Raw genomic sequence first — 19,218 nt, 5'->3', positions numbered from 1 at the left:
CTCTTAAAATGTTCACTCCCAACTCCCACACAAGGAACATTCCATTTAGGGTCTTGCTCTAGCCATCCTTACTGAACCCACAGTACATTAACCCTCCCCTCCCAGCCATGCAACTGATGTACATTTTGCAATCGTGTGGTTTTTGCACCGGAAACGTGTTGAGCTGTTTTCTTTCTCCCAAATTAAACCACGGATCTGCATCTCATTTATACCTTGCTGCTAACCCATCCACCCACCATTAAAACCATGGGAACAAAACGGAAGTTGCTGGGAACACTCAGCAGATCAGGCAGCCTCTATGGAGAAAGGAAAGTGAGTCAACGTTTCAGGTGCACGACCCTTCGTCAGAACACTGTTTTCAGATTTCCAGCATCTGGAGTATTTTGCGTTTTGATCAAAGCCAGCAAGGCTTCACACCACTCTGATGTGGCTTAGCTCAGGGAAACTTGCACTTTCCAACCAAATTGAGGTTATAATAACAATAATAATACTAATCCTTGCATTTGATACAGTGCTTTTCACGTCTTCTCGTTAAGTGAAGAACATCAATCATCTTCTCCGGCTAGTGCTGGTCGTTCCACTGATTTTGTTATCTTTCAGACAAAGCTGTGAGGTTACTATTTGCTGCATTGATTAGAAATTGATGGTCTGTGTATGCAAAAAGAGCTTTGGTACATTTTCAAAATAAACAGGAATAGACTTGTGTTCAAAATTCGAGAAGCCAGAATGAATGGATAGGACACCAACCAGCAGGCAGTGTTTAGCCCATCCAACCACCCATCCAGCTTCCCCAAATATCCTTCCACACTAATAACTCTGAATCCTTTTTATTTCCAGGGCTTGTCTACTTCCTCTTTGAAACCCTTCATACTTGCCTCTTGCCTGTGCTGGTAGTTTGCTCTCGTGCCTATCCTTCTGCTATTGAAAAGTCTTCATTTAGAGGCAGTTTTCACAGTTCTTAAAAAGACCTCAGGCTTCCAAATTAAAACTGAGTTTAAAAATATTCCACAATGCTATACGATCTTAAATTTTTAGACGATGGTCTGAAGATGTAGGAGTTGAGTGAGTGGCTGTCGGGATGCAGCTACCCTTTATTAAATACTCCAGTGATCTGAGGCTTCATTTAAGCCCCTCAATCAGTCCCAGCACAGTTATTCATTCCTGGGTATATTTTTCTATCATGGATCTGCCAACGGGCACTGGCCCCAATGAAGAATATAAAACTCTGTCTCGTTCACTCCTTGAATTAAACACTTCCTGTCAGCTAATTGTTGAGTTACCAGGCATGAAAGGGCTGAAGTGCCAAGTGGCTGTTGCTATTTTGGGAGCCTGACTGAAAGATGGTCTACATTGAAAAATCTTCTTCAGCTTCAAGCTCAAATGGGAACAAATGGCCGTAAAACAGGAAAATTGCAGCATTTCTTCTGGTCAAAGGCTCTTTGAACCCCACTTTGTCATTTATGTGCCTGCTGCCCTGCCTTTGCTTCCCACAGCACAATGAAAAATTGAAGAACACTCAATATAGTTATTGGTGAATTGGAATTAGCTTGTATTGTGGGCTGACAAGCTGTTGAATTCAGAAGCCTGAAATTTCTTACACTTAGTCTTAAGACCATTCCTTTAATATGAAGATTGTACAGCGGTTTGGGACATCTTTCCGACATGAAAGGTATAAATGTAATTTGTGTTGTAGCTGTGCAAATTTTGGAAAATTCTTAAATTCGGTCTGCATTTGGAAGCTGTTTTAATCGAACTGATTATTTTCAAATTTTTACATGATCTCAAATTAAGCCAGTTTTCAGGCAGACTTTAAATTACAGCCCAAAAGTTAAGTACAGGCTGTACCCGGCTTGTGGTATCTAGCTTTTGTTATTTGAAAGGAAGCAGTGTTGACTTTCCCAGCATGATGATGTAATGATTGAGCTTGAAGACCTATCTCTCTCTCTGACTGTGCCTTTGGCCATCTTTCGCCTCCCAGCTCTGCTTTCCCCACCCCCAGCTCAGGCTCCCAGTCAGTCGCAGTTGTGTAAAGCACTTTCAATCATCACCCTGACTTGAAAGGTGCTGTACTGTATAAACATGTTTTACTATTGTCTGCTAATGGTGTGAAGTTCTGTGGCTGGGTGATGAGCAGAAAAGAGATAGGTAATATTCCTAAATTTAGACCATTTTAAGTAAATAGAGAAATACTGCAGCAGATAAATCTTACAGGAAAGAGAAAAGGAACTGATCTTTACTTGGAGCAGACTCGCTACCAATATAGCCCCTTCACAATCGTTCCTCTTATCAACCACCGTTTCCTGATTCCACCACTTCCTTCCCTAGTGCTGCTGCCAAGTTAGGACCACTTATCTCCCCAGGTCAGCACGTCTCCCCCAGTACCAACACCACCCTCTTGTCTCTCGTGCAAACGCACACAAGATCAGATTTGTAGGGCTGAATATTTTCGAGAAATCGACTTTTCGAGAAATCCAACAACTGTGACTCACGCTCCTTGTCCAGGTGTTTTCTCCGGTTGCACTCCTCCGCCTCAGGTCTCCTGCTCGATCCTCAATCCCACAAACCATGTCTGAGCCTTTAGCTACCACACCCACGCTCTCTTGGATTCTATCCCAAAATCCCTTCATCTTGACGAGATTAGGAGGGGTTGGAGCTCGTGTGCAGTATAAAAACTGGCACAGACAAGTTGGTCTGAATGGCCTTGTTTCCAGGCTGTATCATTCTATGTAGCACCTTTTGATAACTCTTAAAAGACCTATCTCCTAGGCCACTTTTTGTCAACATCTTCAAACTCCCCCTCAGTTCCTCCCTGCTGATCCCCATCGTTGTGAAATGCTTTGAGATGTTCATCCTACTCAAGTGTAAATTGTTGTTGTTGACCTGAAAATCTGTCACAGACACATGTCTAATCCTTAGTCTTCTTCCTGCATGTCACAGACATGATGGACTGAATGCTCATTCCCCCCGACCCCACCCCCATCAGACGGTTTGTATGTGCCAGATGAAGCTGTACTCTACTGCTAAAGATAGTTAAACAATGAATCGTAATGTCCAGATACAACCTTTTAACATTGAATGGATTTGTTGACGTCAAATACCGGCTCCATAGCTTTCCTCTTTGTGCAGCTGGGTAATGATTAATGAACTGGCTGACAACCATATACAGTACAGTACTAGGCAATGCTGACAGGCAGAATCACCAGTGGTTTTCATATCTCAGGCCGGTTTGGAAGATATATCAGGAATTTCAATAAAAGAGAAAGCTTTAACTTGTTGGTTTAATTAGATTTTTTTTCCTGCTTTTCCTAACAGATCTTTTTCTGGTAAATTTATAGTAACAGTACCTTGGGAATTTGATGGGTTTATAGCTCGCACAGTATGTAAATGGCATCAGTCATCAATCACAGCTAATAATTCTTCATAAATACCACATACCACAGAGGTTTCCATTCATCCTGCAGAGCAAATTGCAGCAGGTGGGTCACTGTTCCTCGTAGACATTTCCCCAATCCGCTCCTCAGGCTGCTCACCACTGCTATCCTCGCGTCTGTGCCCCTGTCGCTAACTTTGCTTTGGCAGCAAAGTGCCCACGTGTGCCAGCCTCGCTTGCCCATGTTGGGGTTAAAACTCTCATTTGTCAGAGGATAGAATGAAATGTTTTCTGAATTCCCTTCTAACCGGCTTAACTCTAATGCTAAGGATGTGCACCTTGTTTTTACTTTTCTTGGAGGTAAAAAAGTGGCCACTTCTATCTTGTCCATTCCCTGTTGTTTTAAACACAGCCAGAACAATAGGAGCACTGTAAACCAAGCAGAGTGTGGATGGGTATTGGGTTATGGTGAGATGTGTTACCGTGTCCTTTGGCTGGGTATTTCAGAGTACCAGTTCGCCATTTCTATTAAGGTTCCTTGATTGAAGTTAGTTTTACAAATTGCTTTTATGACATTACTAGATTCAGATCTAGAGCAATTATTTTACCATCGGGTTCATAAAAAAATTCTCTGAACCAAAGTGAGCTGAAAGATAGGATTCCTTTTTTTAAGGAAAGCCTGGTCTGTACCAACAATATTCTGCGGCCACTTTATGCGTGCAGTACCTGTTAATGTGGAATCTCACGGTGCTGAGAGAGCATGCACTTTCCCATCCTCTGCAAACTCCACTACAATTACAGATCCTGAGAAAGTTTGAATCTGTTCCGCGTTTGGCAGCTGATAAATACAGTTTCAAATATTTCTGAAGCTATTATCGCGCTTCAAAGCATTTTCAAACTAAAGCAAATAGCTATGTTTAAGCAACAGGGATTTTCAGTTATTGTTTTCCTTTCAGACTATAGCTGAGCTTCAGGCTGCCATTTCAACCTTGAGGGAAGAGAACAGTCGTCAGCAGCTGGCTGCGGAGAGACAGCACCAAGAAGCTGTGGGAAGATTTGAAGATGAGAAGAGGCTGCTGATTAGAGATAATGATAGAGTTATTAAGGTAACCAAGGGGATATTTAACACCCAGCATTGCACTGGTATTGCAAGTGATGATTGCACAGGCAGCACCTCTGATAATGGCAGTGGATCCCAAGAGTGTTTGGCAGTTGGAGCCCACAGACTAGGCTGACACTCCAGAGGACCAGTACATTGTGAGAGGTGCTATCCTTCAGTTGAAACATTAAACTGAAGTCCGGTCTGCCTGATCAGGTCATTGTCAAGGATCAGTTCATTCACTTTATGGCTGTTTGTGGGACTTTGCTATATGTAAGTGGTTGTCTACGTTTACTTAGAAATGCACAGTCACTACTTGTGACAGTAATTTCCCGTGAAGCACGTTGTGACATTTTGCCATTATTTGTGCTGTATCAACGGATTATTATTATTATTATTTTCACTTCAGGTCTAATCTGTGGTAAATATAAAGCACTCGGGGAATTGGAATTCAGTAAGGGACAGAGAAACACAATACAGGTTTCCGTGGTGACAAACTCAACCAGAAATAAATGGCAGAGGTCAAAGGCAAACACCATCTTCCCTACATTCCTGCACTAACAGGCTGACACGACATACCTTCCAGCAGGGATCATTAGATAGGAGTCAAAAGCAGGAACCCAGACTGATTTTTTCCCCCTCCCAAACCCAGGACACTGGTTAATTGTTGTAATCCTGGATAAGTCAGCTCATTTGACACAGAGTGTTAGTCAAATCTTCCATCTTTGAGTCTGCACGATTCAGCACCATATCAGGCTGCACCTGAACCCACAAGTTACTGGGTTGCCCGAGAATTTCCTTGTGCTGGTGGGAATGCATGGAACTCTCAGTTTGATTGAATCTTAAACACGGTAATGGGTTTCCGCGTGTGTCAGACACCCGGCTGACTGAAAACAAAATTGGGTTGCGCTATTATTTTGAACTGCCCAAACAAGTGTTTAGAATGAAGATCTAAAGATATGTGAACAGAAAAGAGATATTGGATGAGAGATTTCTGCAGCTAGTACAGTATAGCACAATACTCTCTGCTCTATTATTCTGTTTCTTAATACAGAAGCACAGCCACAATAGGCTGAATGGCCTCTTTCTGTGCTTGAAGTTCCTGGATTCTAAGCAGTGTATTTGAATTTGAGGTCAGCCAGGAAGACTTGCAAATCATTCCTGACCTGGACCTTTGCCAAGTGAACATTTCTCCCCTGAAAGTGTTTGCTTTAAGTGGTTTGATTCCATTGTGTACAACAAGCAATGGCTATTAATATGGTAGTTGCATTTGCTTTTAAGTTTACATAACATGCAGTTGATCAAGAATGGAAAAAAATTGTTTTATTGTATTATACTACTAAATTACATTTAGGAAGAAAAAAAACTTAGGTTTTTACGTACCTTATTATGTCAAAACATCTCAAAGTGCTTTGCAGATAATTACTAGCAAGTGTAGCGCCTGCTATTTGCTCCACAAATGGCCACGAGGAGATTAAGCTGCAGAGTTTTCTGCAATTGTTTAAGAATTTTGAAATCTGCTGTTATTGTTAGGAATGCCTTTTGGACATTCTACACAGAAAGAAAGGTGCTCACGTCAGACTCTTGCTGGACTCTTATGTTTAAGATCCTAGGGCACACTCTGAGAAGAAAAGCTCTAAACCATTGAATATTCTCTGCTCTATTATTCTGTTTCTTAATACCGCTGAAGGCATCATGAATAATCCTTTTACCTGGTGCCTGTAATTCTGTGTTGAGATAGAGATCAGAGAAGCACGACCAAAATACCATTGACCTTCAAGCATTTTAAAACTGCTGGAAGCAAATGTGAGGGATGATTATCAAGAGATGTAAATTCTGCCTTATGCATTTCTCCAAAAAACAGCCTGCAAAGTGACCACAGGTCCTCTTAAATGTTTGTGATCAGAAATAAATGAAGCTGTGACTATTATCGGAAACCTCCCGCAGGTGGCTCTCCAGACGGAATGTGAGATCATTCTATTTGTTTCATTGAAGCAGCTCAGATTACTCTGCAAATATGCACACTAGTGTACAGTTTAACACCATACACCTTCCCTTTCTAGTCTGTACCCCTAAATCCTTTCAGTTCTCGACATTCAAACTTCTTTATACAGAAGCTCTTACATACCTCCTTGTTGACAACATTAACAAAACACTTTTGCTTTTAAAGAAACTGTTAATTTGACGTCATCTTTATCAGTCCTGCAGATGTTGGCTGGTTTTGAGTGAGGAATAAAAAGAGTGAGGAATAAAAACACATCTAATCTGTCGAGCAAGTGGAGGCTACAGGTTTTTCAATAACATTGCTGCAGGAACCTGAGACAATTCCGTCTGCTATTACTTGACATCGTTCTGTAATAGAAATCTGTGGGTATGTCGGTTACACAGTGAGGTGAAGCACCAATGCTTGAAACAAACACGGCTTTAATTCTTCTCCTCCCCCCCACCCCCATGAGTTTCCTATCTTGGTCACCCTGCTGTAGGAGTGAAGAGCAGAGGTTTGACACCTCTTTAATATATGGGAAATGTTATCATCATGGAAATCCAGCACCATTTGGTTTTGCACCAACACACCCTGAGGCAGGAGGTACATAACCGTTGGAGGTGGGGGAAGTAGGAGAACTGAGAAGGTAAGAAATATGGAAGGGTCTATGAGGTTTGATGCTTTGTAGCTTTCCATATACTCAAAAATAAACATGTTGAGTATTCACTGTTATCTTTTCCTTATTCTGCCTCTGTTTGGCAGGTGCGGGGGAGCTGACCAGTTCTCTAGCCCTCTTTTGTTCTTTTGTGCCCTTTTCTGCTTCACACCAACTCTTGAAAACTCATGAAGATCTCCAGCAGGTTCTGTGGGAACCTTCATTCGATTCTCTTAAGATCCAACCTCCATTCCCTTGCTGTTGCAGACTGCTCTGCCAGGCCCCCGCTATCCGCTCTGAGCTCTTATCCCCGGTCACACTCATCTCTCTTTCTTGAGATGACTTTCATGTGGGCTCTTCTCTGAAAAGTTTTTTTTTGTTAATTTGAGATGAAAGGAATTCCATTTTGCTTACGAGGTTTGTTTTTCAGGCAACAAAAGAATCTATCTCATCTCTTTGATTTCCATTCATATTTATTTCCTGTGTCTGCCACATGTCAGCATCCTCTAAATGTTGCATCAGTTCTGCTGTGCATCTTTTCTTAGGTTCAGACATCAGACTCCTGCAGCTGTGATAAATGTTCTGGAAACTTAAGACAGGCTTGATAACTAGCGAATATCCTTCCATCCAGAGCAACAGTAACTTGCATTTATAAATTGCTCTTCACGTAGAGTAACATCTTGGAGTGCTTTACAACAATAACAACAGCAACAATACGCATTTACATAGGGCCCTTCACTCTGGTAGTATTTCGGACAATTCACAGTGAATGTCCCGGGCACTGGGCAAGGGATGGGGCGGAGACTTAGGAGTGAGGTGACTGTAGGCACAATCAAAAGGTAGGCTCTTGGATGACCTTTGAAGGTAGAAACGGGCGGAATGAAACAGAGATGATGATGGAGGAAGTTTCCGAAGGTGGAGCCACCAATGGTTGAGGTGGAGGAACAACAGAGACCTGGAGCAAGCTTTTTTTTACTATAAATGACATTTTACCGAAGGGGAGAAGAGGACTCCCCGAAATATTGCATGTTCTTAGGCTTAAGACCATTGTGTAGCCATTTTGGAAAAGAGCCTTAATTTTTTCAATGCTGTGGAAATTACTGTCCAAATTAAGACTGATTTTAAGAGAATTATCTCAGTCTAAGATCCTGAGAATTTCAGACCCAGATCCCATAGCCCGCCATAACACTTCCTGGGATCAAAGCTCAAGTCTAAGGGACAGCAGCCATGTTGGCGATATTTATAGTTCAGCCTAACCAAGAGCTGATTAGTGGCCTGCTGATGTTTTTCACTACCAGATTGCCTACCTGAGTGCCGGTGCTATCACTGGAAAGGGGAGCTGCTGTTTGCAGACTGATATAGGGAGCTGAATACAGACAGAGCTTTTTCTGTTCCTTCGTGTTTGGTGGGATTGTTCAAATGCAGCACTGTTAATTATTGACTGGTCTGATTAATGTTGAACTCTTTATAAGTAGGTAGCTGGCCATTCGGAATCCTCGCAAAGAAAGCACAGCAGGCCACGAAAACAAATCTGTTCCGACCCATCAATAAGTAAATAAATCCTGTTGCTTTTTCTTTGTCAAGTCACGGAAACGCTGAAAAACATTGTGATATCAAAGCACTCTGGCTCACGGAGTGCCGTGTTGTGTAGCAGAGAATTCCCATCACGAAGGAATGTCGCCATATGTGAAATGTAACATATGGGTTGTGTTAAAGCCATGAGATCGCTGGTGCTTTTTATTTAAAGACTGTGCATTTATTGTGGTTTTGCTAAACATATTTCTGATGTGCAATGTATAAAAGATTTGATTGTTCAAAGAAGCCTTTAATCCTGACTAAACAAATTACAGTGTCATTTTATTGCACTGACTCCATCAGAAATGTCTAGTGGTTTGTGTGATGCACCATTCTTGCCATCTCTTGCAAGGGTGAAGTGGAGCCCGCACTCTCTCAGTACAGAAACCCATTCAGAAAATCAGTTCCCAGAAAAACTGGACCTTTTTGCAGTTGCACTTGGCAGGATGTGTGGGAATCTGGTCGTTGATGGGTGCTTTCGACTTTGAATATTCAATCTCATCGTAAGAAAATAAATCCAAATATCTTGATAGGTTTCGTCAAACTGGTTTCCAAGGTCAAGTTGAGATGTTCCTAGACTCTATCTATCTGGCTTCCTTTCAAGTCCTTTCTTTTTGTAAAGAGTGCAGTTTAAACAAAGGAGATGTGTATTTTTCTCCATCATTCCCCCGAAATGTTCTTACTTCTGTACTATTTGTGTACTGTTTACTGTAGAGTTTCATACAGCTCCTACATCATTTGGCTGCTTGAAGGTTAATGTAGTGTCGCCCAAGTCTGACTCTTTCTGTTGATCTTCCATTCAGAACCTGGAGAATGAGATTGAAAACGGTGGCAACCAGCGACATGCACTGGAGAAAAAGCTGCAACACAGGGAGCTGGAGGTGCAGGAGCAGGTAATAGCCTGGTTGTCCAGACCCACTCCAGCTAGCATTGCTTCATTCAGAAATCTCACTTTGAAATTTCCATTAAGTCCATTATTTCTGCTGTGAAAGGTACGAGGAGGGTTGTTTTGTGGGATACCCATCAGCTGTCGCAGGACAGATTTCAGGAGACGTATTAGGACCTTACAGGCCTATTATTTAGTTGGGACACCAAACGCTATCTCCGTGCAGAGAGTCTGTGAGACTTCCCAACATAACATAAAGGTGACCTGCTCAACTCACTGACTCCTGCCAAGGCTCTCGTGCTTCAGTGAAGATCTACACAATACAACATATGGTGAGAGGCTGGGGTGCAATCCAGTGAATAAAAAAGACTGGACAAGACAACCCTACAGTGTGTGTGTGTGTGTCTATGTGCTTGTGTGTGTGTATGTGTGTGGGTGTATGTAGACGTGTCTGAAGTGAGATCCTCACCTCACAGTTTCCTTAAATAGTTCTTCAAGTTTTCATCTCTGAAGTGCCAAAGTCCTTACGCGCGGGGAGTTCCCGTCCACTTAGGGCAGCACACACGCACGCACACAGTGCAGAAGCTGTTAAACAAAGATTAAAAGGAACTGTCTGCAGCACAGAGTTACCTTTCAGAAGGGGTTTGTGTTTGGGTGTCCAATGGACAGCCTGTTAGATCATATCTATGTTCCTCCAGCAACAGGAACACACCAAGGACCAAGGCAAGACAATGTCCTGTTACTGTGAGCAGTCCACGGTGAAGATGAGTCATTCTTCTGATAGTGGGAGTGAAAGGATTAGCTGTCAGCTCCTCACCTGTCTGCAGGACTTCCTTTCCAACAGACAGCACTGGCTAATGATCAGCAGACAACCTCCCTTAATGACCAGAGCTCCACCCTTTATCTCGCGCACACCTTAGGCAAGACTTGTAAAGCTTTCCCTTTGAAGGGAATGCCGGATGAGAGGAGATTTTGAACTCTGAACCTCCAGGTGAGAGAATTTCCTGCAGCTCAAGCCCCTCAATGTTTGTTTCTGTGGTTCTCTCTGTTGATCTCCAGTGCTGAAAGACTTCTTCCATCCTATATCTCTACTGACAAAATGTACCTTTTGTTTAATTGTTTGTTTAACAGCATTTTTTTAACGGTAATGGACTACTTAAAGAACTTGCATTCTTACAGTGCCTTAACATCAAAACTTCTTGAGGTACAATCACAGTAAAACTTTTAGCAGTTGTATTAGTCAAAACCATGACATTTAATATGACAAACTCACAGGCACCAAAGGAATACAATGAGAAATTAAGCCACTTTTAACAAAATAATAATAAAAAAGTTTGATTAAGCAGAGCCTAATTTTTTTTTTAATTTTTTCAATTCTGTTTTGAAGTGTCCCAGTATCTCAGCTTCTGGAATTCCAGCCAATCTTGATGCTCTGAGCGCAACAGTGAAGTCCAGCCAGGGATGATTATTATGTGTGTGTGACCTTGATTGTGCTAACCTGTAATATTATGACTCCGTTCTGCAGCAGACTCCTTCCAAAAGCCTCTGTAGTGGAATATGTTTCGGACTAACTAATAAGAAACCACTGAGAAACCAGCCTGCTCACAGGATAGGAATGGGTGCAGATGAATCATTTGATACAATGTCTATTGTGTTGCAAAATCTCCAAAGAGTTTTGCAAGTAATTGATGTCAAGTGTAGTGACTGTGTGTTTGTAGACAAAAGCAGCAGCAGCCACATATGAAGAACCGATAAATCGGGTGGAAATGTTGGCCAGGACAATGTTGAAGAGGGCAGTGAATCGTGGTCTTGTGTGGTGTGTGCAGTAGGTGGCTGCTGGCCACAGGCAGAGACCAAGGGGAAGAAATTGATTCCAGCTTGGAGCAGAGAGAGAGAGAGAAAAGGCTTTGTTTATAAGAACATTTTGTCTAAAATGTCATATCTCACAAATCAGTGTCAAGTTCTTAAATTCATTCCAAATTTGGAAGTCATTTTCCGCAGTCCCTCCGCCTCGCCCCCTCCCTTGTCTCCTTCAAGACGCATCTTAAGACCCTTCTCTTCGGCCATGCCTTTGATCGCCCTCCTTCCGCCCCTGGCCTTCACCCTCCCCAATCCCGCGCCCCCAATTTGGGTCCGAAACACTGACTATCCAGCGTCTTGGGATGTCCTCCCATCATGAAAGGTGCTATAAAAATATAATTTTCTTGTTGTTCTTGAAAAGAAAACGTTAAAAAATTCAAGCTTAAGTTTTTCACCGCTCTGTGAAATCCTAAATTTTAACGCAAAATAATCTTACAAGCTAAGACTACGTAGAATTTCAGGCGTAGGGAGACAGAAATGGGTGTGGGGTATTGTGTGTTTGTGTGTGCGGGTGGGAATTACAGGAAAAATGAACAAAACTGTCTGCACTAGTCCAGAGCAAGGAAATCTTTGAGCAGCTACAGAATGCTTTCTCCTGCCTCTTCACAAAGTATCTGCTTTTTTTAATGAATTATTTACTTGGAAGCACGGAGAGCATCAGAGGGATATTTGATCCTGTAGAAGTATAATGTGATTCTGACTGGCTGAAGGTGCTTTGAAATGTGATTGAGGATTGCAACGACGGAAGCAGCTGAGCCACACCGTCTACACTAAGCAGCAGCTTTAACAGGACCTAATAGGGAGGATTGGGATACATTAAAAAATGCCTTTGCTAGTTAGGAATGGTGTGATTTTGCAGGAGCTAAAAGCAATTTTAAAATCTCAATGACCAGAGCAATTAAAGGCTTGATGTGCCCCCACCACATACACGCTCGTGCATATACACATATACATACACCTTCACTATCCACGTACACACATCCCTCATCCACACACCACTCCTTTTCTGGGCACACACACACAAACAGTGTTTCTATCAGTGCTGACAAACAGTTTATAGGAGTGGTGGCAGAGGTTGAGGAGTAAAAGACCTGGGAATATTGAGGAGAATGCTAGAGAGATATTGCCCTCTGTACCCTCAGAAACAGAGGTCACTAGGGAAAGGACAGTGAGAACCAAAGTCTTGTTTAAGGTGTTTGGGTGGTATGTCCACCCGTCACTCTCGGTCGCTAATCTCACCTGTGTTGAATCCAGGATACTTCCTTACAGGGATAGGGGAGGTTCAAATGATGAGCACCAAGGCCATTCTCACAACCCCTAATGTTTGGTCTGAGATTGTATTGATAGAGGCTTGAGAGCAAAGCATCTGCCCAACCTTTTGAGCAGCGATAGTGTGTCTCCCAAGAAGGCAAAGAGAAAGGGCGAATATATGTTAAAATCCAGGGAGTCAAACCTCAATTCTGAGCGAACGAGAGAACAATTGTAGAAGGGAGATTTACAGATGAGTTTTGGAAAATGGTTCATTTAAAAGAAAGAATGGTGAGCAACCATCAGTCATGTCACAGGCGCAGAGAAAAGGAACAGAGAGAAAAAGAGCCTTGAACAAAAGAGAAGACGCAGAGCGCGTTTGAACAAGAGTTCAAAGGAAGTCAATTAAAAAGCTGAAATGCGAAAAGGCATTTAAAAAACTTGAAGTGGAAGCTAGGCTCCATCTAACCAGCAAAACCAAAAGTTAAAAGGAGACTAATTGAAAGAAATACAGGGAGAAGTGAAAGGAAAATTCTAAGGAAGCTCTATATTTGATGTAATGTTATATTGATTAGGTTCCAGCTGCTCAACTTTGGTTGTGGGCTTCAAAATCGGTCATAGCATTCTATAATCATAACCTCCACTACAACACAGTGATTGGGAAATGGGAGATTGATTCGATTCCACCTTGTATGGATTAGCACTTGTTACCAAGCAGGGTCTGCAGGGAAGCTTCTCTCTGGTCTGCTTTCCCTGAGGGGAGGCTGTTGCCCACACGTTGGCTCAGTCAAAGTCATGAACCCACCATACAGGAAGTATGGATGTTCGCTCAGTTCCTACCATTCAATAGTGGGTGGAAGTACCAATGCCCAATGCCACAGTTCTCGTGAGCATCACAGCAACTTACATTTAGACAAAATTATGATGAAAGCTCCTTCGATGGCTCAGGGGATAAATGCAATGACAGCTCCGCTGGGCAAAGCCACGAAAGTCGGAGAGAACCACAAAGGCAAAGTGGGTGGGTCGGTGGGTGGGTGGGGGTGAGGGCTGGGAAAGGGGGAGATCTTTTGAAGCCAAAACTGATGATACAATCAGCTTCTGTGGCGGATTTTTTTTTAACTGTGTTCAAAACAAATCAGAAAGCTGTGTGCCTGCTTGGCGTGTGGCTTCTTATCACACTGGAATATTATATTATTTTACCCATCAGGTTTTTGAAGTTTAGGTTTTGATGGATGAAAATGGGATCTGTAAGCTTTGGACTTCAAACGCGATGCTGCAGTGAAGGGGTTTAAACAGCGTGCAGCCTGCTGACAGGGAGGGAGGGAGGCATGAGGGAGCGTGTGGTTAAGCAGCCTCAAAGACATTGAGGAAATAACAGGAGGAATGACGAGCATTTTACAGTCCATTTCTGGGAATTCAATTCCCTGAAATACTATGAGAATAAGACATTAATGGTTTCGTTCGTGTTTTAAATACAAGGTCACGAGGGGTATCAGGTGATGAATGCTAAGAATAACCATCTTCTTATAATGGGATTTCCTAGTGTAAGCAAATAGAGGCCACTGACACTACAACAACAGCTCGCATTTATGGAGGGTCCTTCACGTGGAGCAGTGTACTGGGGTTGTACTGCCCTGGAGGTACTAATCCCAGGTCCCATCTATCTGTATCAGTGGACATTAAAGAACCAGAGATGGTATTTGAAAAGAGAAGGGAGTCTCTCCAGTCTCGGTCCAAGAGGATTTTTTGCTTTGACAGAAAACAATCCACAGAAGAACATTTGAACCGAGATGTGCTGTCCTGCAATCAGCAGGGGAGATTCACAAGCTGATTTAAAAACCTCAGCATTTCCTGCAAGCAATGACCGACTGCCTTTTGACATGATGCTGTGTGGCCTTGTCATTGATCACCCTCAGTGAACACGGTTTACAATAGTTTATCTGGAATAACTACAAAGCATTTACTATCACGTCAACATCAACTCAGTGTCTCATTAACCCAATGGAAAATACCTGATGTGTTTTGAGGTTTTAGAAGTTTTTAAATAACTTGAAACAAATTCAGGAAATAACTGGATTTTTTTTCTAGGTTTGTGTAATGCGGGCGCCTCATCTTTGTTCTCTTGATCTTGACGTCTTTGTTACCCGAGGTTGGCTCTCTCTGTGCCCCACAGCTGAGTCATTCTTACCTTGCATCACTTTAGTGGAGTCCTGTACCGTGTTGGTTAGCGCACTCGCCTCACAAGCGAATGGACCCAGGTTCGATTCCCGGACAGGGCGAAACCTCAAGTTTTCTTACTCCGCACGCCTCTGTTTACCTAGCAGTAAGTAGGAACCTGGTTGTTAGTTGATTGGCTGATCGCTTTCCAGGGGTAATAATTCCTTCAAAAAAAAAATAATAATAAATTGGTCACTTCAATCCACGACTGTTTGGGGGACACTGCTGTGTGCAATTGGTTGCCATGGTTCGCCCACAAAATACACATTCAATTCACGTTATAGTATATTCGGTGAAGCACTTTGAGACGTCTCAACTGCGTGATAAGGTGCTATATCAAATCCTAGGATTATTATTAGATATTATTACGTCAAGAAACGGGCACTCAGTGTGTGTTTGTGGGTAGTGGATACAGCAGCATGTCTGGCTGGGTGTCCAGGTAAAGAATAAAGAGAAAACCCTGCACAGATCAGGACACCTGTTTAACAGTGGAGTAGTTACCTCCATCCCCAGTGCTGGCTGGGAATCGCACATATGGTTTGTTACACAGACTCTCTACAAGCTGCTGGGAAGAGCAGCTGCCTGTGTACACAGCACACTGAGTACACATTTGATTTCTTATCATGTTGGCAGAGCTGTAGCTGTTAGTCTGCACCTTTGTCAATTACTGGTCCCTGGTGACCGGTGGGGCTGCTGCTGACACTGGGAGTCCTGCCACTGAATGATATCAATTGCACAGTTTAGACGCCACAGGATATTTGCGATATATGTCCACGTCCTTTTTTTGGTTCAGTGAACCAAAACACCGGCTGAAATGAAATAAACCATCTTAAAATCCAAATTACTTTGGGCTTTGGCTCTTTTTATGGTGACAACCTGGCTCGGTTGGTAGTGCTCTTGTTTCTGGGTCAAGAGGTTGTGGCTTCAAATCCCATGTCAGATCTTGAACTCACAGGAGTCCAGGCTGGCTGGGGTGAGGGAAGAGACCTGCATCCCCCCCACCCGCTCCTGCTCGGGTCCAAACTGTTCAGCGCCTCGGAACATACTCCCGACGTGAAAGGTGCTATACAAATGTGATTTTGTATTGTATTTTGTATTATCACAGGTTCAAGGCACAAAATGTTCACCACATTCGCCTACAAATGCACAGGCAATCTACTTCACATGCCCCGTAAAGCGCTTTGAGATGTTATGATTTACAGTTGCAAGGATAATTTTTTATATATAACAATAGAAGGCCTAACTTCTTCAGGAGACTGGAGCTTCTGATATGCTTATTATCTACCAGCTTCAGTGCAAAAGAGTAACGGATGACATGCTTAAAAGAAATGTGAATGTCTTTACTCTCCACTTTTGCAGATCGTTCACATCCAGCAGGAATACCAGCTGAAAATGAAGGGTCTGATGCCAGCTATAGTACGGCAGGAGTTGGAAGACACCATCGCTTCTTTAAAGTCTCAGGTACATTGCAGCGATCTCGTAGATCATTCACCAGGAGGTGAACTCTCTTTTGATCTGCCACTCCTCGACTTTCACCCACACTCTTTTCTTGCTCTGTCGCTTGTCTCCTTCAAGGTACGACTCAAGACCCTCCTTTTTGACCCTGCCTTCAGCCACCTTCCTACCTCTCTGCCCTCCCTCATCACAACTCTGCCCCTCCACGCTCGGGTCCTGTTCCACGACTGTTCAGCGTGAAAGGCGCTTTACAACTGTAATTTTTTGTTGTTCTTCTTACCTGTTTGAATGCATGCAGAATAGCCAGATGTCTTAATGCGGGGACTTTGTGTGTGGGTTTGTGCAGTGCTTGGGAGTGCCAGTTTGTTGCACGCAATGTTTATTCTGGGCAATTTAAAAATTATAGAATTTAAACCCAGGAGAAGGCCCTTTGGCCCATCGTCCCCAGGCCAACTTTCTGGAAATGCTATCCATTCAATCCCGCTTTCTCTCTTACCCCATATCCTTTTGTATTTTGTCTTATTTCCTTTTAAAAGCTGGATTCTACTTAAGTCATGTTTTTCATTGAGCATGCAACATTTTAACAACAACTTGCATTTATATAGTGCCTTGTCGTGGAGTAGCATCCCGGAACACTTGCACTCTGTGTGCGTGGAGAAAATCTAGCTTCTCCCTTAGTTTTTTTTGGATAATTATCTTAAAAGTATGTTAAATTTGTCTCAGGTTACTGACTCGCCCACAAGCCAAAATATATCACCATTGGAGAAGAGACAGTTCCTCATGGTGTCCTAGCCAACAATCCTCCCAATAAATTGGTCATTCGCTTCATGGCTCTTGTGGAGTCTTGCTGCAGGCGAAATAGCTACTGTATTTATATACCAATAACTACACAGTCACGACACTTAACAGCAATTGCCTGTGAAGCATTTTGAGACAGTTCAACATGAGAGGCGTTGTATCAAATGCAGGGATTATTATTTATTGTATATATTATGCTGCACTGGGATTCAGCCACGATTCCCTCATGGATATTCTGTCCCTCTTTCCCCGTCCGATCTCTTGTCGAATCCTCCGGCATTTGCAAAGCACGAGTGGTTCGAGTCCTAGGAGTTGTTCACCCTCTTGTCAGACAAATGCTGGCAGGCATTGGGGGATGGGGCATAAAGGAGAGAAAATAACCTGGAAAAAATGGGATTTTTTTAAAACCACTATCTGTTCCCTCCATATGGTCTTTCCTGCTGTCGCTCCGATTACTTTCCTGCCTTACCCATGCCTTAAAGTGCCTGTTCTGTGTGGAAATGCTACATAGAGTAACGGTGACAGCACTGTTCTGGGTCAGGCATCTGTAGAAGGATTTAAGATATGTTTAACAGGAAAAGCTGGAGCACGGCAAGAACTGGAAAGCCAAGATTTCGTCAGCAGATTAGCTCCACACTCACCGCGCTCGCGCTGATCTGGGCAAAGAATGGGCAACCGTACCTGTTTGGGTCTTTTATTCACACCACTCTGACCGCTGGCTTAGCAGTTCTGCCTGTTTAACAACTGGCAAACAAATGAGTTTGTTCTCCCCCCCCCCCCCCCCCCACCCATCCACCATCACTGAGAGAGGTTAACGGCTGCAAGATGCTACTGGGAAGGGTAGTTGAGGCCACAATGCTGGAGTCATTTCAGTAAACAGCTTGATGCTGTGTAAAGAGTAAGACGGTAGAGTGGGTATTCTGGAATTGTGACATCCAATGGGCTAAAGCACGTTCTTCATCCGAACCCCTCTGTGAGCCAGTGATTTGCACCTTAGTGCGGGCGATCTTTTCTGGAAGGACTTGTGCATCTGACTTTGTTAAAGGCGCAGCTGAACGAACTAAAGGCTTTCACGTTGTGATTTTTCACCTGCAGGTGAATTTTCTTCAAAAGCGAGCGTCGATTCTGCAGGAGGAAGTGACCAGCTATCGGAACAGGAGGTGAGTGTAATGTAATCAAGACCCGCAGCACACGGCTTCTGTGGGTTTGTACAGCGGGACCCCTCCCCCCGCATTTCTTATTTAAATTCTCTCCATTAAGTCTTATTTCTAATCCTCAGAAATGTTCAAACCATTAATTGTTATCTCTCATTGTGTCTTTACATTCCAGGTAACCAGCGGATGGTTTTCCTGACCCCAAAATGTCAGTAAATGTGGCACTGCGATGGACCTGCGTAGCTGCTGTGCGTGTAAGGCACGTGTGTTACAGCGAGGCTGTGAGATCCCAGCGAATAGCAGTGATCTTCCTGTTGTGAAAGGTTATAAAGCCACTCTTCCATCCCTGCACATGTCTAACCCACACAGGATTTGGATTTTAATCAGGATTTTAACTTTTTTTGGAAAAAAAATCTTTTTAATTTCTTTTCTTCAGAAACATTTGCACTGTTTTTTAATATATATCAACCATATTAATAAGCTGAGCATCTGTACTTATCATTGTCAATATTTTCCTAATATTTAAAGATGGCTTTTTTTTCTGTTGGTGACCTCACAAAAACAATCAGGGCTCAGGCTATAAATCGTGTGGTGCGCATTTTATTTTTTACATTGTTATGATTTTGATATACTAACATCTCATTAAAATATTTTATTCATGTTTCTTTTATCCGTGTTTTAAGGTTGGAGTGATATTCCGTAATCAAACCGATTTTGACGTTCAAGCATTGTCTGAATAATCTGCCTTTTTTAAAAAAAACTACTGGCAGTAGGTCTTTCAGAAAGGCTGTTTTATTGGGCTGATCATTCCAGCTGCTGGAGTTAAACCACCTGCCTATCCTATCCCTATGTTGAATTTCTGGCCTCCTGATCTGATCCAAATTCTCCTGTTCACTCAACATAGCCTTTAATATTTC

General features: G+C 42.8%; 1 protein-coding gene across 5 annotated transcripts in view; it reads left to right on the top strand.

Moving 5' to 3' along the window:
- Positions 1-18,971, top strand: part of cep112 (centrosomal protein 112) — a 111,596-nt gene extending 92,625 nt beyond the window's left edge. For all 5 annotated transcript variants that reach the window (XM_042342386.1, XM_042342383.1, XM_042342385.1 and 2 more), the window contains 5 exons: positions 4,327-4,476; positions 9,487-9,576; positions 16,254-16,355; positions 18,243-18,307; positions 18,477-18,971. In XM_042342386.1, the coding sequence (XP_042198320.1) occupies positions 4,327-4,476; positions 9,487-9,576; positions 16,254-16,355; positions 18,243-18,307; positions 18,477-18,480 (411 nt within the window). In that variant the 3' untranslated portion in view covers positions 18,481-18,971. The remainder of the gene's footprint in view (positions 1-4,326; positions 4,477-9,486; positions 9,577-16,253; positions 16,356-18,242; positions 18,308-18,476) is intronic.
- Positions 18,972-19,218: the final 247 nt, after the last annotated feature.

Source organism: Callorhinchus milii, unplaced genomic scaffold (assembly GCF_018977255.1).
Source record: "Callorhinchus milii isolate IMCB2004 unplaced genomic scaffold, IMCB_Cmil_1.0 Scaffold20, whole genome shotgun sequence".
NCBI lineage: Eukaryota > Metazoa > Chordata > Chondrichthyes > Chimaeriformes > Callorhinchidae > Callorhinchus > Callorhinchus milii.
This window is presented reverse-complemented; position numbering and strand designations above follow the sequence as displayed.